At 40.5% G+C, this 16,444-nt stretch overlaps 1 protein-coding gene across 2 annotated transcripts in view; it reads left to right on the top strand.

Moving 5' to 3' along the window:
* Positions 1–5,044, top strand: part of galntl6 (polypeptide N-acetylgalactosaminyltransferase like 6) — a 256,754-nt gene extending 251,710 nt beyond the window's left edge. For both annotated transcript variants that reach the window (XM_071407443.1, XM_071407442.1), the window contains exons 12-13: positions 2,499–2,648; positions 4,088–5,044. In XM_071407443.1, the coding sequence (XP_071263544.1) occupies positions 2,499–2,648; positions 4,088–4,261 (324 nt within the window). In that variant the 3' untranslated portion in view covers positions 4,262–5,044. The remainder of the gene's footprint in view (positions 1–2,498; positions 2,649–4,087) is intronic.
* Positions 5,045–16,444: the final 11,400 nt, after the last annotated feature.

The raw sequence follows: 16,444 nt of genomic DNA, 5'->3' as shown, positions 1-16,444 counted from the left end.
AGAGCAGCTCATATATTACTGCACCTGTACATAACCCATCTACAATTTAGCCCAAACAACTACCTCTTTACCTACTGTATTTATTTATTAATTTATTTTGCTCCTTTGCACCCCATTATTTCTGTCTCTACTTTGCGCTTTCTTCCACTGCAAACCAACCATTCCAGTGTTTTTAGTTTTTATTTTACTTGCTGTGTTGTATTCACTTCGCCTCCATGGCCTTTTATATTTTTATTTATTTATACATATATTTGTTTGCCTTCACCTCCCTTATCTCACCTCACTTGCTCACATTGTATATAGACTTATTATTTATTTTTTTTCACTGTATTATTGACTATGTTTGTTTTACTCCATGTGTAACTATGTGTTGTTGTATGTGTCGAACTGCTTTGCTTTATCTTGGCCAGGTCGCAATTGTAAATGAGAACGTGTTCTCAATTTGCCTACCTGGTTAAATAAAGGTTAAATAAATTAAATAAATTAAAAAAAAATCTATGTTTTGTTCTAGTTTATATTTTCTATGTTGGTGTTTTGTATTATTCACAATTAGAGACAGCTGGTAATTGTTGTCTCTATTTGGGAATCATATTTAAGTAGATATTTCTCCCACCTGTGTTTGTGGGATATTATTTTGTGTTTGTACATGTGCACCATGTTTTGCTTAGGTTTCACTTTATATTAAAGATGTGGAACTCTACGTACACTGCGCCTTGGTCGAGTTCTTACGACAACCCTGACAATTATACTGTATATTAGGGTGTAGTCTATACTATATTAAACTGTTTTGTACAGTGTAGTCTATACTATATTATAGTGTAAAGTAGGGTGTAGTCTATACTATATTATACTGTATAGTAGGGAGTAGACTATACCATATAATACTGTATAGTAAGGTGTAGTCTATACTGTATAGTATGGTGTAGTCTGTACTATATTATACTGTATAGTAGGGTGTAGTCTGTACTATATTATACTGTATAGTAGGGTGTATTCTATACTATATTATACTGTGTAGCGGGGTGTAGTCTGTACTATATTGTACTATATAGTAGGGTGTATTCTATACTATATTATACTGTAAAGTAGGGTGTAGTCTATACTATATTATACTGTATAGTAGGGTGTATTCTATACTATATTATACTGTGTAGCGGGGTGTAGTCTGTACTATATTGTGCTATATAGTAGGGTTTAGTCTATACTAAACTGTATGGTACAGTGTCGTCTATACTATATTATACTGTATAGCGGGGTGTGGTCTATACTATAGCACATCACCGGCCTGTTAATCAGTCAGTCAGTCAGTCAGTATTAGTCAGGAATGGCCCTTCCATGAGTCCGGCCTGTTAATCAGTCAGTCAGTCAGTATTAGTCAGGAATGGCCCCTCCATGAGTCCGGCCTGTTAATCAGTCAGTCAGTCAGTATTAGTCAGGAATGGCCCCTCCATGAGTCCGGCCTGTTAATCAGTCAGTCAGTCAGTATTAGTCAGGAATGGCCCCTCCATGAGTCCGGCCTGTTAATCAGTCAGTCAGTCAGTATTAGTCAGGAATGGCCCTTCCATGAGTCCGGCCTGTTAATCAGTCAGTCAGTATTAGTCAGGAATGGCCCTTCCATGAGTCCGGCCTGTTAATCATTCAGTCAGTCAGTCAGTAATAGTCAGGAATGAATGGCCCCTCCATGAGTCATACTGTAGCAGTATGTTTTATTTATTTAACCTTTATTTAGGCAGGGAGCCCCATTTAAAGCAGCAATCTGCAATTGCTACATCCATTTTGTGACTTTTAAATGAATTATATGTACCCATTGATACTTAAGGAATATAACTTCCAAATGTTATTGTTTGAACTGCCCCTTGCAAGAAATACCTTTTTGGGAAGGTACCCTGCAAATCCTTTGATTAAAGATGATCATTTCAATCGTTTGATTAAAGATTAGTTGCAACATGTGCTGTCTGCAAAACAGCCATCACAACACTTAGTCTCGCAAAAGAACCATAACATAGGAAATACACAGAACTACGCTAAAAGGAAGATTCCACCCATGATATAGTCCCAAAATGTTTTTTGCCTGTCAGCAATCAAGATATACAACTTTCAAAATACAGCAATACAGCTGGTATGATGCAGTTATTATAATTTTGCATCATACTGGCATTATTTATGTATTTTGAAAGTTATATATCTTGAAAACCTGATTGCTGACATGAAAAACATATTAGTAGTATATCAACAATGGACTAATGAAACAAATACCAAAAGATCATTTTTGGCCAGCATTTTCCTTTAATACAAAACAAGTTTAGGGTACTGTAGCCGGCGATTGCTTCATATGCAACTCATTTTCCTGCTGTTTACTGTTAAATCTGAACAGATCATCACCACATTCTTGTCCTCATGTTCATCCGCCTCTAAAATGACCTTTAGGGTAGTCATACTGTGAATCTCATAACGGAACTTGGATACCATGTTGTGCCTGTGTACTTGTTTGTACTCAGATATTTACATTTGGCTGGAGAGAGGACATCAGGCCAGGGGATCCTCTCCACACCAGGAAGTTCTGCTTTGACTCCATCTCCCAGAGTTCCCCTGTCACACTGTACGACTGCCACGGCATGAAGGGCAACCAGCACTGGCGCTATAGGAAGGTAACTTTAAACAGAATTAAATAGAACACGATTATATTGTATCTGTATGGTACTTACTTTACTTCTGTTTTGGCTTTATATTCCATGTGGAATGTAAATTATCAATAAATAATCAATAATCAACAGAAAGCCTGGTAACTTACTGTTATAACACCACATCAAACACCTCATCATTCAGATTACTACCACAGCCACAGGACGGTAGCTAAAACTCATAAGTTGTGTGGTTATTCCACAGCCACCGCAAGGCAATCTAACTAAATGGCGTTGATAGCAGTCCTACACACCAGGGAAATGTCCATACGTAGCCACGTAAACACTGTAGTAAAGGAAAGTAGGCCTGATGTATTCAGTCACAACACAATATCAAAGTCATCAAACAGAAAAGATGTACACCGCGTTTTTACTGCTGCGTTCCAGGTAGAGGAAAGTAATAGGGGACTTATTTTATCGTCGCACCACTCCTATTTCCTCCACATCGTTTAGGGAGGAGAGATGAATGTTTACTCAGCGCAAAATCAGAATGTCATTACAGTCCCATCTCTCTTAAGGTTCTGACTAGAATGACTCAATGAGGTTGAGGTGCACAGATGCCAGCGTGAGTCCCAGATCTGTTTGCCACCTCCATTACTGTGGCAAGACAACACAGTCAGGTCTTGAACTCAAGCTACACAGATGCAATAGCTGCTTATTAAAGGGCTGAGGTTGGCTTGAGGCTGTGTGAACATTGTAAAATCAGGAAGGCGGACGCATGATACGAGAACAAAATGACTGCCAAGTACCTCTGAGGCGTTCTCCACCTCCTCATCTTTCTCCACAACTTTATCCCTTTTCAGTTTGAGTCCATCACTGGGTATTATTATTGGAAGCCAGACACGTATTTTCATTTTGTGTTGTCAGTTTTCAACGATTCGTACTTCCTTCAATTCCTCTTTCTTTTGCAGCTGAATTTGTTACTTTTCCCTTTCTGTCATGCAAGGGAGGATGAACCCAAAGAATAAACATTCAGAAAAGTAATGTAATGGTCCGTTGGAACTCTGGGTTTAAAAACTCTTGTGTGTTGAACTCATATTTCTCAGCCTAGTTTAACTCCCAAATTCAGACCCCTCACTCCATGAAATGAAGTAAACTCTGATTAGAATGGAGGGAGGAAATACCTTGTTGCAGTCAGATGCTCAGCTCCCCATCTGTAATCTGTTTGAAGGGAGTGGGAGATGAGAGAGCAGGATTAAACAGCAGCCTGTCTGCCAGAGACAGGCTTACCTGTCTCTACTTTATTTGAATAATTTATCTCAATCCTTATTTTCCTCCCTCTCTTCTCTCTCTCTGCCTCCTGCTCTCTCTCTCTCTCTCTCTCCTCTCTCTACCTCATGCTTTTTCTTTTGCGCTCTGTCTCTCTCGCACGCTCTCTCTCTCTCTCTCTGGGCCAACACATACAGGATAAATTGCTGTACCACCTGGTGAGCAGCGGTTGCATGGACTGCAGTCCCGGTGATAAGAGGATTTTCATGAATAAATGCGACCCTGGGTCGGAGACACAGCAGTGGCTGTTCCAGAGAGTCAACGCCACCGTCCTGGACAAATTCAACAGCGCTGCGGCTGCCAGCTCCTAGGAACCAGGCGCCAACCCCCACGACAAAAAAACAAAACAAACGTGTGCATTGTAGCAGCAAGCGGCCAGCCAGTTAGCTAGCGGTCCTGTCTCCCAGACCCCCCAGCTCATCAACGTGGGGGCTACAAAGTGGAAGAGAAGGGGGTGGGGGGGCTGGGGCTACGTTTCTGTTCTGTCTGCGGATCCTCTGCCCGATGGGATCAGATCCAAAATGGAGGATAAAGACTCCTTTCTGGCTGAAAGAGATTCTGGGATTCTGCCTGGTTCTGCCCAATGGGCTGATGGGACGTTCAAGGTCGCCTATTCTCAGAGAACTAATCAGACTAGACTAGACCCAAGCTAAGCCGCCACACAGGGGCACCTTGCTGGACGAGGACACAGAAACCTCCAGAACACTGTCCTCTAGGTCCTCTATCGGTTAAAGGTCAAACACAGCAGGTCTAGTAGACTGGATTTGTTTGTATCAGGTTGAAAAAGGAATTTTCCAACTGTCACTCTCTCCAGATCGCATGGTGGATTTGTACTATATCGGAGGCTCATGAATAATTTGCTCATTTTTGTAAGGCTATTTATTTTCCATCATTATTTTATTAGTATTTATTTTGTGTTAATTTATTTTGTCTTTTTTTTTTAAGAACAATAATTTATTAAGTGTATACTTAAATGGGTTTTTCAGATTTCTGGTCCCCGTGATTGTACGATTTGAAGTTGTGAAGTTCAGCCAATGAAAATGATGTAGTAAACATGAATAAAATTTGAAAAAAGTACATGAAATATTGCAATTGTATGGCGTGTGTGAGCATTTATATGATGACACATCTAACAATGATAATACATGGAGATAGCAGCCAAGAAGACGCCCATGGACTTATGATTATGCATGTGGGTGCTCATTCAAAAGTGATGATTGTGTGCCCACTTCTGAAGAGTTTTCAAAACTCGTCTACATGTGCACTAATGGGACGATTCAGTCTTAGGAAATGTATGCCTTTTTTTACACATTTTGATTTCAGCACTTCTTAGTATGTGCTATTCAGACTTACCCTATGCACGTGCGTAACAAGGTTTGTGGGTGTGGCTGCCTTGTGCACAATGTATACATTTGATCAAATTCCAGAAAACACACCCACTGGGTGGCCTACCAATTTGATCAGGGAGTTGTTCTGTTTGTTCATCTTCATCAATCCCTTTATTCGCTCCCACCAGTAGAAATCCACTTTTTCGAGCTGAAAGATGAGGATGGCCAGAGCTTACCCTTGGTGTTTCCCAACGATTTAATTCAATAAGTCATCGTTTTAGTCAAAGTATGATATATTTGGGCTAGAAGTGACAAATCCAAACTGCCCACTTTGTGCAAATCCATGTGAATGCAGTCTTTTCTTATGATATGACATACAAATTATTTTCAGCCTATGTTTCGTTTCAGTGCTGGGTTTTATTTTAATGTTACCACCCACCAGCATGGCATTGTTTATTAATCAGAAACAGCTGCAATGTTATTCCTCTTCGCCACTGAGATGACAGCCTTTGTTCCACTTGGCCGCCTGAGCCATGGAGCAAATTAAAGTAGGAGCAAATTAAATGTTTTTTGCACCTCCTTTTCTTACTAGAAAATTATCATAATCCATTGGATAATTTGTAAATTTTCACCGATTTAAAAATAAAAATAAAATAAAAAATAAAATAAAAAATCCAGTCTGTATTAAAATATATATATTATAAATGGTATAATTGCGTCATATGATAGCGTTTTACAAACCCACTCCCCCGTCGCCCCAAGATTAATGATTTTGTCCACTAAAGTTTTGCTTCACTACACGCTCTACTGCTTTGATTGGTGTAACATTAGCTAGAAACCACAAGTGTCTATCCAGATAATGAAAAGGCACCCGCAAAATGTTTATTCAAGGAATTTATAGTTACATGTAGCCTATCATTTCACTTCCCCTGTGAGAACCATGAGCACCGTCTGACTTGGCTTTGCTCTACCACATATCAAGAAGCTGATTAAACAGCATGATCATTACACAGGTGCACCTTGTGCCGGGGACAAGAAAAGGCCACTCTGAAATGTGCCGTTTTTCCACACAACACAATGCCACAGATGTCTCAAGTTTTGAGGGAGCAGGCAATTGGCATGCTGACTACAGGGATGTCCACCAGAGCTGTTGCCAGAGAATTGAATGTTAATTTCTCTACATAAGCCACCTCCAACGTTGTTTTAGAGAATTTGGCAGTACATCCAACCGGCCTCACAACCGCAGACCACTTGTAACCATGCCAGCCCAAGACCTCCACATCTGTCTTCTTGCTCTGCTGGATCTAAAGCCCTTTTTTGGGTAAAAACTAATTCTGATTGGCTGGGCCTGGCTCCCCAATGGGTGGGGCTATGCCCTCCGAGGCCCACCAATGGCTGCGACCCAGTCATGTGAAATCCATAGATTAGGGCCTAATGAATTTATTTCAATTGATGGATTTCCTTCTATGAACTGTAACTCAGAAAAATCTTTGAAATTGTTGCGTGTTGCGTTTATATTTTTGTTCAATATAGAAAAACATTGTTCAATATTTCCGGATCTTCATCTTATTCTTCAACTATTTATATAGCGGATTCGCAGCCGCAATTTACGGACAATGTCAAAACTTTGGAGATGACAATAGATGGCAAAGTCAAAGATAGTCCAGTGGTTTCCATCTGTGGCGAAGTTGTCAGTGCCCCATTTGTTGATGTTTATCTCTAGGACAGGAAATTACATCGAAATAGTGGCAGAAACTTCCTCTGGGGGTGTCCTTTAAATGCGGTGTACTTTTCATTTGATTTTGATCTGCACAATATTAGAATGTAGCCTTATGGAGAATGCTTTCAGAATGGAGATCAATGAAAGATAGCCGTCAAAACATATGGATATTTATCTCAGTTTGAGAACCCATGCATAGATTTCAAAACACTGTTGTATGTTTAGGGACGTTTTCATGAATACTAAAGGTTCATTGAAAAATAGGGTTTCATTCATTCAGTGGTTTCATTCATTCTGAAATTTGCCCCATTCAGTTCATCAACCCAAGGTCATGTTGGAAGATCAGTGTAGAAAGAATAATAATAGGGAGAATAGTGTACAATAGTATACCCTAGCCTATTGCCTGCACTTGAATGGAATTGTGTGATGATGGTTCAAACTGTTACAAACATACAGCTTGGTCTGCGCTCCATAATGATTTAATCAGCCTACATGTTCATTTTTTTTGTTTTACATTAAACATGATCAACTATTACTAGTGACCCTCAGCAAGAACCACACGGACGTGGCAGCCTTTACAGACAAAGCAAATTAAGGTAAACAAAACAATGATACATTGGCAGTTAAATATGTGTGGTTATTTCTGACAGTCGATGCTGATAGTGACTAATATTTAACATGATAGAAATGGTAAGAAACAGTCAAAGTCGTCGGGGCATACAATTAAAACATTTTGAGAGTGCCGGCAGGTAGCCTAGCGGTTAGAGCATTTGGCCAGCAACCAACCGGATGGTTGGTGGATCGAATCCCTGAGCTGAGGAGGTGTTAAAATCTGTCATTCTGCCCCTGAGCAAGGCAGTTAACCTACTGATCCCCGGGCGCCGATGATGTGGACTAAGCCAGCCCCCGGGTGCCTCTCTGATTCAGAGGAGTTGGGTTAAATGTGGAAGACACATTTCAGTTGTACAACTGAATAGGTATCCTCTTTCCCAAAGGTTCATTTGGCACGACTGTCGTTAGGCAAAGCTTTGCCGCGTCATCAAATGCGCCAGGCTGCAGTAGCCTCTCCATTTGGCCTGCGTCTCCAAGTTTCATCACTGCTAGATAAAAGGCCATACAATTACAATTATGCATAAGGTCACAGCATTTTATACTTCACTGTAGGAAAGGGGCGGAAATGCCTGTCATGTTGATATGCTTTTTAAAAATATATTATAAGTCCCCACCCCTCAATCAGTAACTTTACTCCCACTCATCTCCAGTTCTAAATTCCAACCCTTGATTTCCCTCAGCCCATCCCACCTATCTCTGCTGGCTACCCTCTTCGGGATTTTTACACTCCATATATCTTTCAACTACGCTGCGATGTTTAACATACAATTTTGATCTATCTAATCGAATAGAATCAACAGATTGCGAGAGTATTAATATATTATCGAGTGACTGACTGAGCAGGTCTCTCCAAATCTCCCAGCAAGGGTTCATTTACATTTTTGGAGGTTGCTAAAAATGTGGGTCTCAAAACAGGTGGGCCCAAATGACAGTTTATGGAGAATGGTGTTATTTTTATCTGAAACGAGAAAGTATATGTTTTACACTTGGAACCGATAGGTTTGCTCGACCTTATTCATGGTTTCTTCGCGTGTAAAACTGGAGGAATTATGAGGGAAATTAAGTCAAAGTCACACCCCCATTTCTGTGATCTCCACCCCAAACAAATACTTGGCTGGCACATGCGTTGCCCCATGCTTAATGCTGACTTTGTAACCAAGTGGGAGCTGAGAATTTACCAGTTGTGAAGTCGTAAATACCAGTTGGATGCAGTCACGTGCTTTGAACTCGTTGAGAAACGCTGATTGGCTAATGACAAACAAGCTGCATAAACTACAAGTACAGCTATCATGCTTGTAAACAAATGATAGTGTTCAAAAAACATATTAATAGATTGCTTTTTATAAATAATGTTTTGTTGTTGCATTTAACTGCAGAAAATGCTGTTATCGGGGTAATTTCCTTAGTAGGTATTTGTATTTATTAGAGATCCCTTTGCTACTCTTTCTGGGATCCCGACACATTAAGGTTCTTACATTACATATAAAACAGTACATCATATAACATTATTACACCACTACATATCTACAATGCACAAGGTATAATACCACCATACAACAATATTACATGTGTAGAGTGCGTGTGGTAGTGTTTGTGTGCGTATTTGTGTGTCTGTACCTGTGTGTGTGTCTCTTCACAGTCCCCGCTGTTCCATAAGGTGTATTTGTATCTATTTTTTTTAATCTGCATCAGTTACCTGGTATGGAATAGTTCCATATAGTCATGGCTCTATGTAGTACTGTGCATCTCCCATAGTCTGTTCTGGACTTGGGGATTGTGAAGAGACCTCTGGTGGCATGTCTTGTGGGGTATGCATGGGTGTCCAAGCTGCATTCAGCTTGTCAACACTTCTGATAAAAACAAGTGGTGAAGAAGTCAATCTCTCCTCCACTTTAAGCCATGAGAGATGTACATGCATATCATTAATGTTAGCTCTCCGTGTACATTTAAGGGCCAGCCGTGCTGCCCTGTTCTGAGCCAATTGTAATTTTCCTAAGTCCCTCTTTGTTCCACCCGACCACACGACTGAACAGTAGTCCAGATGAGACAAAACTAGGGCCTGTAGGACCTGCCTTGTTGATAGTGTTGTTAAGAAGGCAGAACAGCACTTTATTATGGACAGACTTCCCCCCACCATCTTAGCTACTGATATATCAACATGTTTTGACCATGACAGTTTACAATCCAGGGTACTCCAAGCAGTTTAGTCACCTCAACTTGCTCAATTTCCACATTATTCATTACAAAATTTAGTTGAGGTTTAGGGTTTAGTGAATGATTTGTCCCAAATACAATGCTTTTACTTTTTGAAATATTTAGGACTAACTTATTCCGTGCCACCCATTCTGAAACGAACTAACTGTAGCTTACTTGCATAGTGTTGAGTCATTCACATACATAGACACACTGGATTTACTCCAAGCCAGTGGCATGTCGTTAGTAAAGATTGCCCTGGGGAATTATGGATTCTACCCGGGTTATGTGGGAGAGGCTTCCATTAAAGAACACCCTCTGTGGTCTGTTAGACAGGTAACTCTTTATCCACTATGTCGCATGGGGTGTAAAGCCATAACACATATGTTTTTCCAGCAGCAGACTATGATTGGTAATGTCAAAAGCCCCACTAACGTCTGAAAAACAGCCCCCACAATCTTTTTATCATCAATTTCTCTCAGCCAATCATCCGTCATATGTGTAAGTGCTGTGCTTGTTGAATGTCCTTCCCTATAAGCATGCTGAAAGTTTATCAATTTGTTTACTGTAAAATAGCATTATATCTGGTCAAACACAATTATTGCAAAACATTTACTAAGGGGTGGTAACAGGCGGATTGGTCGGCTATTTGAGCCAGTAAAGGGGGCTTTACTATTCTTAGGTAGCGGAATGACTTTTGCTTCCCTCCAGGCCTGAGGGCACACACTTTCTAGTAGGCTTAATTTTAAGATATGGCAAATAGGAGTGGCAATATTGTCCGCTGTTATCCTCAGTAATTTTCCATCCAAGTTGTCAGACCTCGGTGGCTTGTCATTGTTGATAGACAACAATACTATTTTCACCTTTTCCACACTCACTTTACAGAATAACAAATTACAATCCTTGTCTTTCATAATTTGGTAAATTATACTTGGATGTGTAGTGTCAGCATTTGTTGCTGGCATGTCATTTCTATGTTTTCTAATCTTGCCAATGAAAAAATCATTAAAGTAGTTGGCAATATCAGTGGGTTTTGTGATGAATGAGCCATCTGATTCAATGAATGATGGAGCTGTTTGCCTTTTTGCCCAAAGTTTCATATAATGTGCTCCAAAGCTTTTTACTATCATTCTTTATATCATTTATCTTTGTGTCATAGTATAGTTTCTTCTTATTTGTAATCAGTTTAGTCTATGATTTCTCAATTTGCAGTACGTTTGCCAATCAGTTGTGCTGTCAGACTTAGTAGGTGATGTCAGAGGTCAGCATGTGGGAGAACGCAGAATGATAGACGAGTTTCCCACTAGTAATTAATTACCAGTTGGCATTCAAGTGTATTTTTCCCAGTCGTATGTGGTAAATTCCCAATTCCGACTTGGTTACGAATGCAGCATTAGTTCAAGGTCAGAATACGAGTAGAGAAAAATGCATCAAATGGAATTAAGTTCCATTTACTCACCTTTAACTTGGGTCTTAATTGCTTTTTTTTTTATTCTAATCTATTGAAGGTATTCATAATTGTTTTGAATTCAATCAGTCAGCTTTAGTCATGTGTTCTGTAGTTACCATAAATGGACATGAGAGGTCAGCTGTGTCCATGTATTCACCACTGCATCTTCTCTCTAGTCATTCTATTTTGCTCCAAAACTGATATAAAAACATAGGCTATAATTTAGATATTACATAGATTGCTCTTGATACGGAGACCTTGCCAAAAGTTAGAAAGCGATAAGATACTCTGTAAATGAGCAGTTATTCTACGGCCTCTCAAATCATGCCTCACGTCACTGTCCCACTTTATTTTATAAAACAAGTTTTGCTTCTTTGTAGGAGGCTGATGTGGAATGTCAAGAAGTCACCTCAAGGCTGTCTACAACACACATTATGTTAATATAGAGCAGGGGTGGGCAACTCATGGCCTCCCTTTTGTTGAGAGTTAGAATAATAGAATACACAAGGTGTAATTTCGACATTTGGTTGTGCCTCAGCCTCACTCAATTGTCAGCTAAATGTTTTTAGATTGGTATGTTAGTCTAGCGGACAGCTATCTAACCTTGTAGTAAGCACAACCGAATTACCGACCGGGGTGGGGCCCGTTGATCATCAGTTATATTAAAAACCGCAAACATTTTCCTCCACCCTATGGCAAAATGTGTAGAAATGCAGGAAATGAGCTGTAGAAATGCTAATTTCTCTGCCTATGGCAAAATGTGTACAATTACAAACTTGCTTTAAAACACCAAATATTTTCTCTATGCTCCATATCAAAATGTGCAGAATTGCAGAAAATGAAATTTAAACTTACTTTGCTGTCATGAGGGAGGCCGCAGACCCTCGAGCCACTGCGCCCCATGAGTTACATTTCTTGGGGCCCCTACCACAATCAGTTGCCCATCTCTGATATAGGTTATTGCTATTAAGTGTTGCAAACATTGGCAAAAAGGGTATATCCCATGGCTGGTATTAATAATACAATCAGTAAAGTATTTTCAGATGCACATTTTCAATAAATGTAACGTATTAATATAATTTCAATCCCTCTAGTTTTAAGTTGTACGTACGGGATACTCATGGTATACGTCGTAAAACGAAATGCTTAATTCCAGGGTCCTTCCTCGACAATGCAGCAACAATAAGAATAATAAAATATAAGAATACGAACAGTGGTACATGGCAGTAGAATAAAATAGATTTTAACATTTAGCATCCTCTCATGCCATATGTGTTACGCGGAGTGCAACCCAAGAGCAGACCCAGACGAGGAGATAGGGATGAAGTAACCAAGGTATTTATTGAAACACGGGGAAGATGGAGTGCAGGCCAGGGGAAGCTCAGGTGGGTTGCAGGAAACCAGGTGAGGAGGCTGAGGCGAGAGGGGTTGGGACAGGGTAAGCAGGTCCGGAGGGGAATCCAGGACAGAGTAGCTGGATGACGAGACGTGGAACTGGAGACAAGGACCAGAGTCAGAGCAGGCGGAACTGTAGCGGAGAGGAAAACAGCATCAGGCAAGGAAAACAGGGATAACAGGATAACCGGCTCTAATAGTAACAAACGGCTAGAAGCGTAGACTGACTGAACAGAGATTACAATCTGGCACTGTGGAAGTGGCAGGGCTGAGTATTTGTAGAGGTCTTGATTATGGAACAGGTTGCAGCTGGTGGGGATCTGCTCTGACTCCAGCACACTTGTCTCCGCCCACACAATCACACACACACACACACACACATAGAGAGAGAGAGGGAGGAGAAGAGAGTACTGGGGCAGTGGCGGCAGGTCAAGGAGACACAGGATGAGCAGTAGAGGGCGTTGCAGGAGCAGATGTGAGAGTATGTAAGAGTATTGTATACTGAACAAAAATATAAACTCAACATTCAATGATTTACAGTTATATAAACTGAGTTACAGTTCATATAAGGAAATCATTAAATTCAAGTACATTTGTTAGGCCCTAATCTATGGATTTCACATGACTGGGAATACAGATATGCATCTGTTGGTCAGATACCTTAAAAAAAAAAGTAGGGGCGTGGGTCAGAACCAGTCAGTTGTGTGTGTGTATATCTCTATCAAAGGAGGTTGGTGGCACCTTGATTGGGGAGGACGGGCTTGTGGTAATGGCTGGAGCAGAATTAGTGGAATGTATATAAATCAATGGTTTCCATGTGTTTTGATTTTTAAAAAGTAAGTATTTAAATAGGCAAGTCAGGTAAGAACAAATTCTTATTTACAATGACGGCCTATCCCGACCAAACCCTAACCCGGACGATGCAGGGTCAATTGTGCGCCGCCCTATGGGACTCCCAATCAAACCCAGGATCAAACCAGGGTCTGTAGTGATGCTTCTAGCACTGAGATGCAGTGCCTTAGACCACAGCGCCACTCGGGAGCCCATTGATGCCATTCCATTTACTCTGTTCCAGCCATTATTATGACCTGTTGTGCCCTCAGCAGCTTCCACCTATCTCTATCTCTGGAACACACTTGAGTCAACAAAGTTTGACACCTCCAGGATATGTAAGCAGCAGAGGCCTACAGTATGCTTTTGAAATATTTCACATCTCAAATTAATGCATGTATTTTGTGCGTAAAATGGAAAATCACTTGCAGTATATGACTGAAATACACAATTCTTGTCAATATTTGAAACAAGCATTAGGCCCCAGAGCTACCAAAAAAAAAACATTTTTCAAAAGGCAGCACTGTTCAAAACATGGTGACGGTAAACTAGGTGACATATCAGTGAGGTTGGCTTTCACAACATGTTCAGTTATGTTGCCCCTGGTTGGTTCCGTGCATGATGGAACAATCTGTAATGATTTGTGCAATCCTGGGACATGCCTACCTTAAACCACAACCCTTACCAAACAACCACAACCCTGAACTTAACCATTGAAATGTCATCTTCAATGGGGTGATGTAAGCATTGGGATGTCCCAGGATCCTGGATATCAAGGACCTATCTGTAATAGCAAAGACTTGTATCTGTGGTAATAGCCTACCGAAATGTGGCAATGTTTTATAGTTATGCAAATACGAACCGCTAATCAAACAAGCCTTTCGGCTTCCTGGTTTTGATTGCTCCACATCCGTGTGTCACTCTACCTTTTCAACCTGCGTTCCAATTTCTATAAGATTGCATCGTTCTAGAAATGATAGGCATGTCTTACATTCAGTGTTGATTTTAGCATGTGAATCTTGGTGGGGCAAAAAATAAATAAATGTGGGATGCATGCCAGCAAAGCCACTACGCAACACAACACAAAAAAATACATTAATTGCACTATAACGGTGACAAACTGTTAGGGCCTACATAAAGCTATCCCAACAGCAGAGTCCCAACAGCAGTCCCAACACCTTACCACTGTTACACCTGTCTATCAGCGAAGCCTTGTCTGGCAGCGAAACAGTTCATTCAGCCTCATTTACTGCCTCTTAAAAAAACATAGCTGATATGGCTGACTTGCTTAAACTAATGTGGTTTCTACTGACAATTGAGATGTACAAACTATGGCATAAGAGGACGACAAGCGGATAAGAGGCCATCCGTAATTTCGATGAAGACATTAATGAGCGAGCTAGGGCGCACATAGTCAATATATCTATTTGTTTAGCACTTTTGAAATGTACAGCAACAGAATTCAGAACATGGGCCGTTCTTACAGTGTTCTCCCTGTACACCAAGTCAGAACTGTAGGATAGATAAAGGGGGCATATAAGCAGACAATGAAAGCTCTTACAATATTCAATGATTATATTTCTCAAAAACAGGTTATAGGCTACATGTTCACCACCAAGTCAGATCAGTAGGCGAAATTAAGAGGTTAAAATATATCAAATTATTAAGGTGAGGCACATGGGCTACTAACAGCTTACTACACAACACTTAGTATTACTTTCTTAGCTACAGTATACATATCTCCCTGGCATATTACATAGTTTATTCAGCAGCATACAAGACATTTTTGGACTAACCTTGTTGTGGTGTGCTCACTTGAACAGGAAGGTGGCGCGTCGGTCTTTCATGGGCAAATTTTGTCATCAAACTTTGTCATCAAAGTCTGCCATTCTCTGGATTTATGGTGCCTTCAAGACAACTGGGAACTCGGGGAGGGGGGGAAGGTAGAATCATGATGACGTCAGTGATCTTCAAGTCATAGCTCTAGAAAGAGGCCCGAGTTCCGAAATGTGCAATTCCGAGTTGGATGAAAGTTCTAAACGTATTTTCCCAGTCATAGCTCGTTTTTCCCCGAGTTCCCAGTTGTCTTGAACTCACTAAAGTCCGATTTTGAAGTTCCGAGTTAACAGTTGTTTTATGCGCGGCACAAATTAAGCTTCATTGACAGCATGGCCAATGTTGAATGTTTATAATTTTAAACTAGGAAAATAGACCCTTAATCTTAGACTTGGGACCACACAGCCACTCCACTGAATAGCAGGCTAATGATTGCTTTGCAATGCTTGCAGTTAGCGACTGATTCCTTCCAAACCACTCATTGTTGAATTTGCGATTTCCATCTTGTTGTGTAATGTTCATGTCCAATGGCCGATGAGCACCGATACGTTTACCTATATTTTCTCCTAATTATTTATCTTCTTATGACAAGTATTAAAAAGGATTTGCCAGTAGATTGTCGACTTATAGCTAAGATTTTGAAAGTATAATGTTGACATGATCAGTCCAATCAAAGATACTGTAGATATAAGGTGATTTGACGTAATTTTATCTGTGGCCAGTGACCTTCAGCCTTCTTGGATGGGCACTTCTAATGTAACTCTGTGGCAGCACCCAAGGAGCTTGAATTTCATAGCTCTACCCTTAGACTTGGCGGTGACGTAGTGTCCCCATGAGTGACAGAACACTGAGCCAATCACGGCGCAACGCTCCGTATTTTCTGCTGGCTTGCCCCACCACCACAGAAAGCACTGAGCTAGGCTGAAACACCTGCATTTTGGAGCTGCCTTAGTCAAGAAAACAAAAAAGAGACCATGTTTGTATGCTGCTTTATTAACTCAATGATATATATATATTTTTTTTTTTACATTGTTTGCAACTGATATGTGACACGTAGTAATGCCAAATAACATGCAAAACAGGAAAGCCCCCCCCCACCAACAACAACAAAAATGAAGCTCAAAAGAGC

Source organism: Salvelinus alpinus, chromosome 6 (assembly GCF_045679555.1).
Source record: "Salvelinus alpinus chromosome 6, SLU_Salpinus.1, whole genome shotgun sequence".
NCBI classification, from domain to species: Eukaryota; Metazoa; Chordata; class Actinopteri; order Salmoniformes; family Salmonidae; genus Salvelinus; species Salvelinus alpinus.
This window is presented reverse-complemented; position numbering and strand designations above follow the sequence as displayed.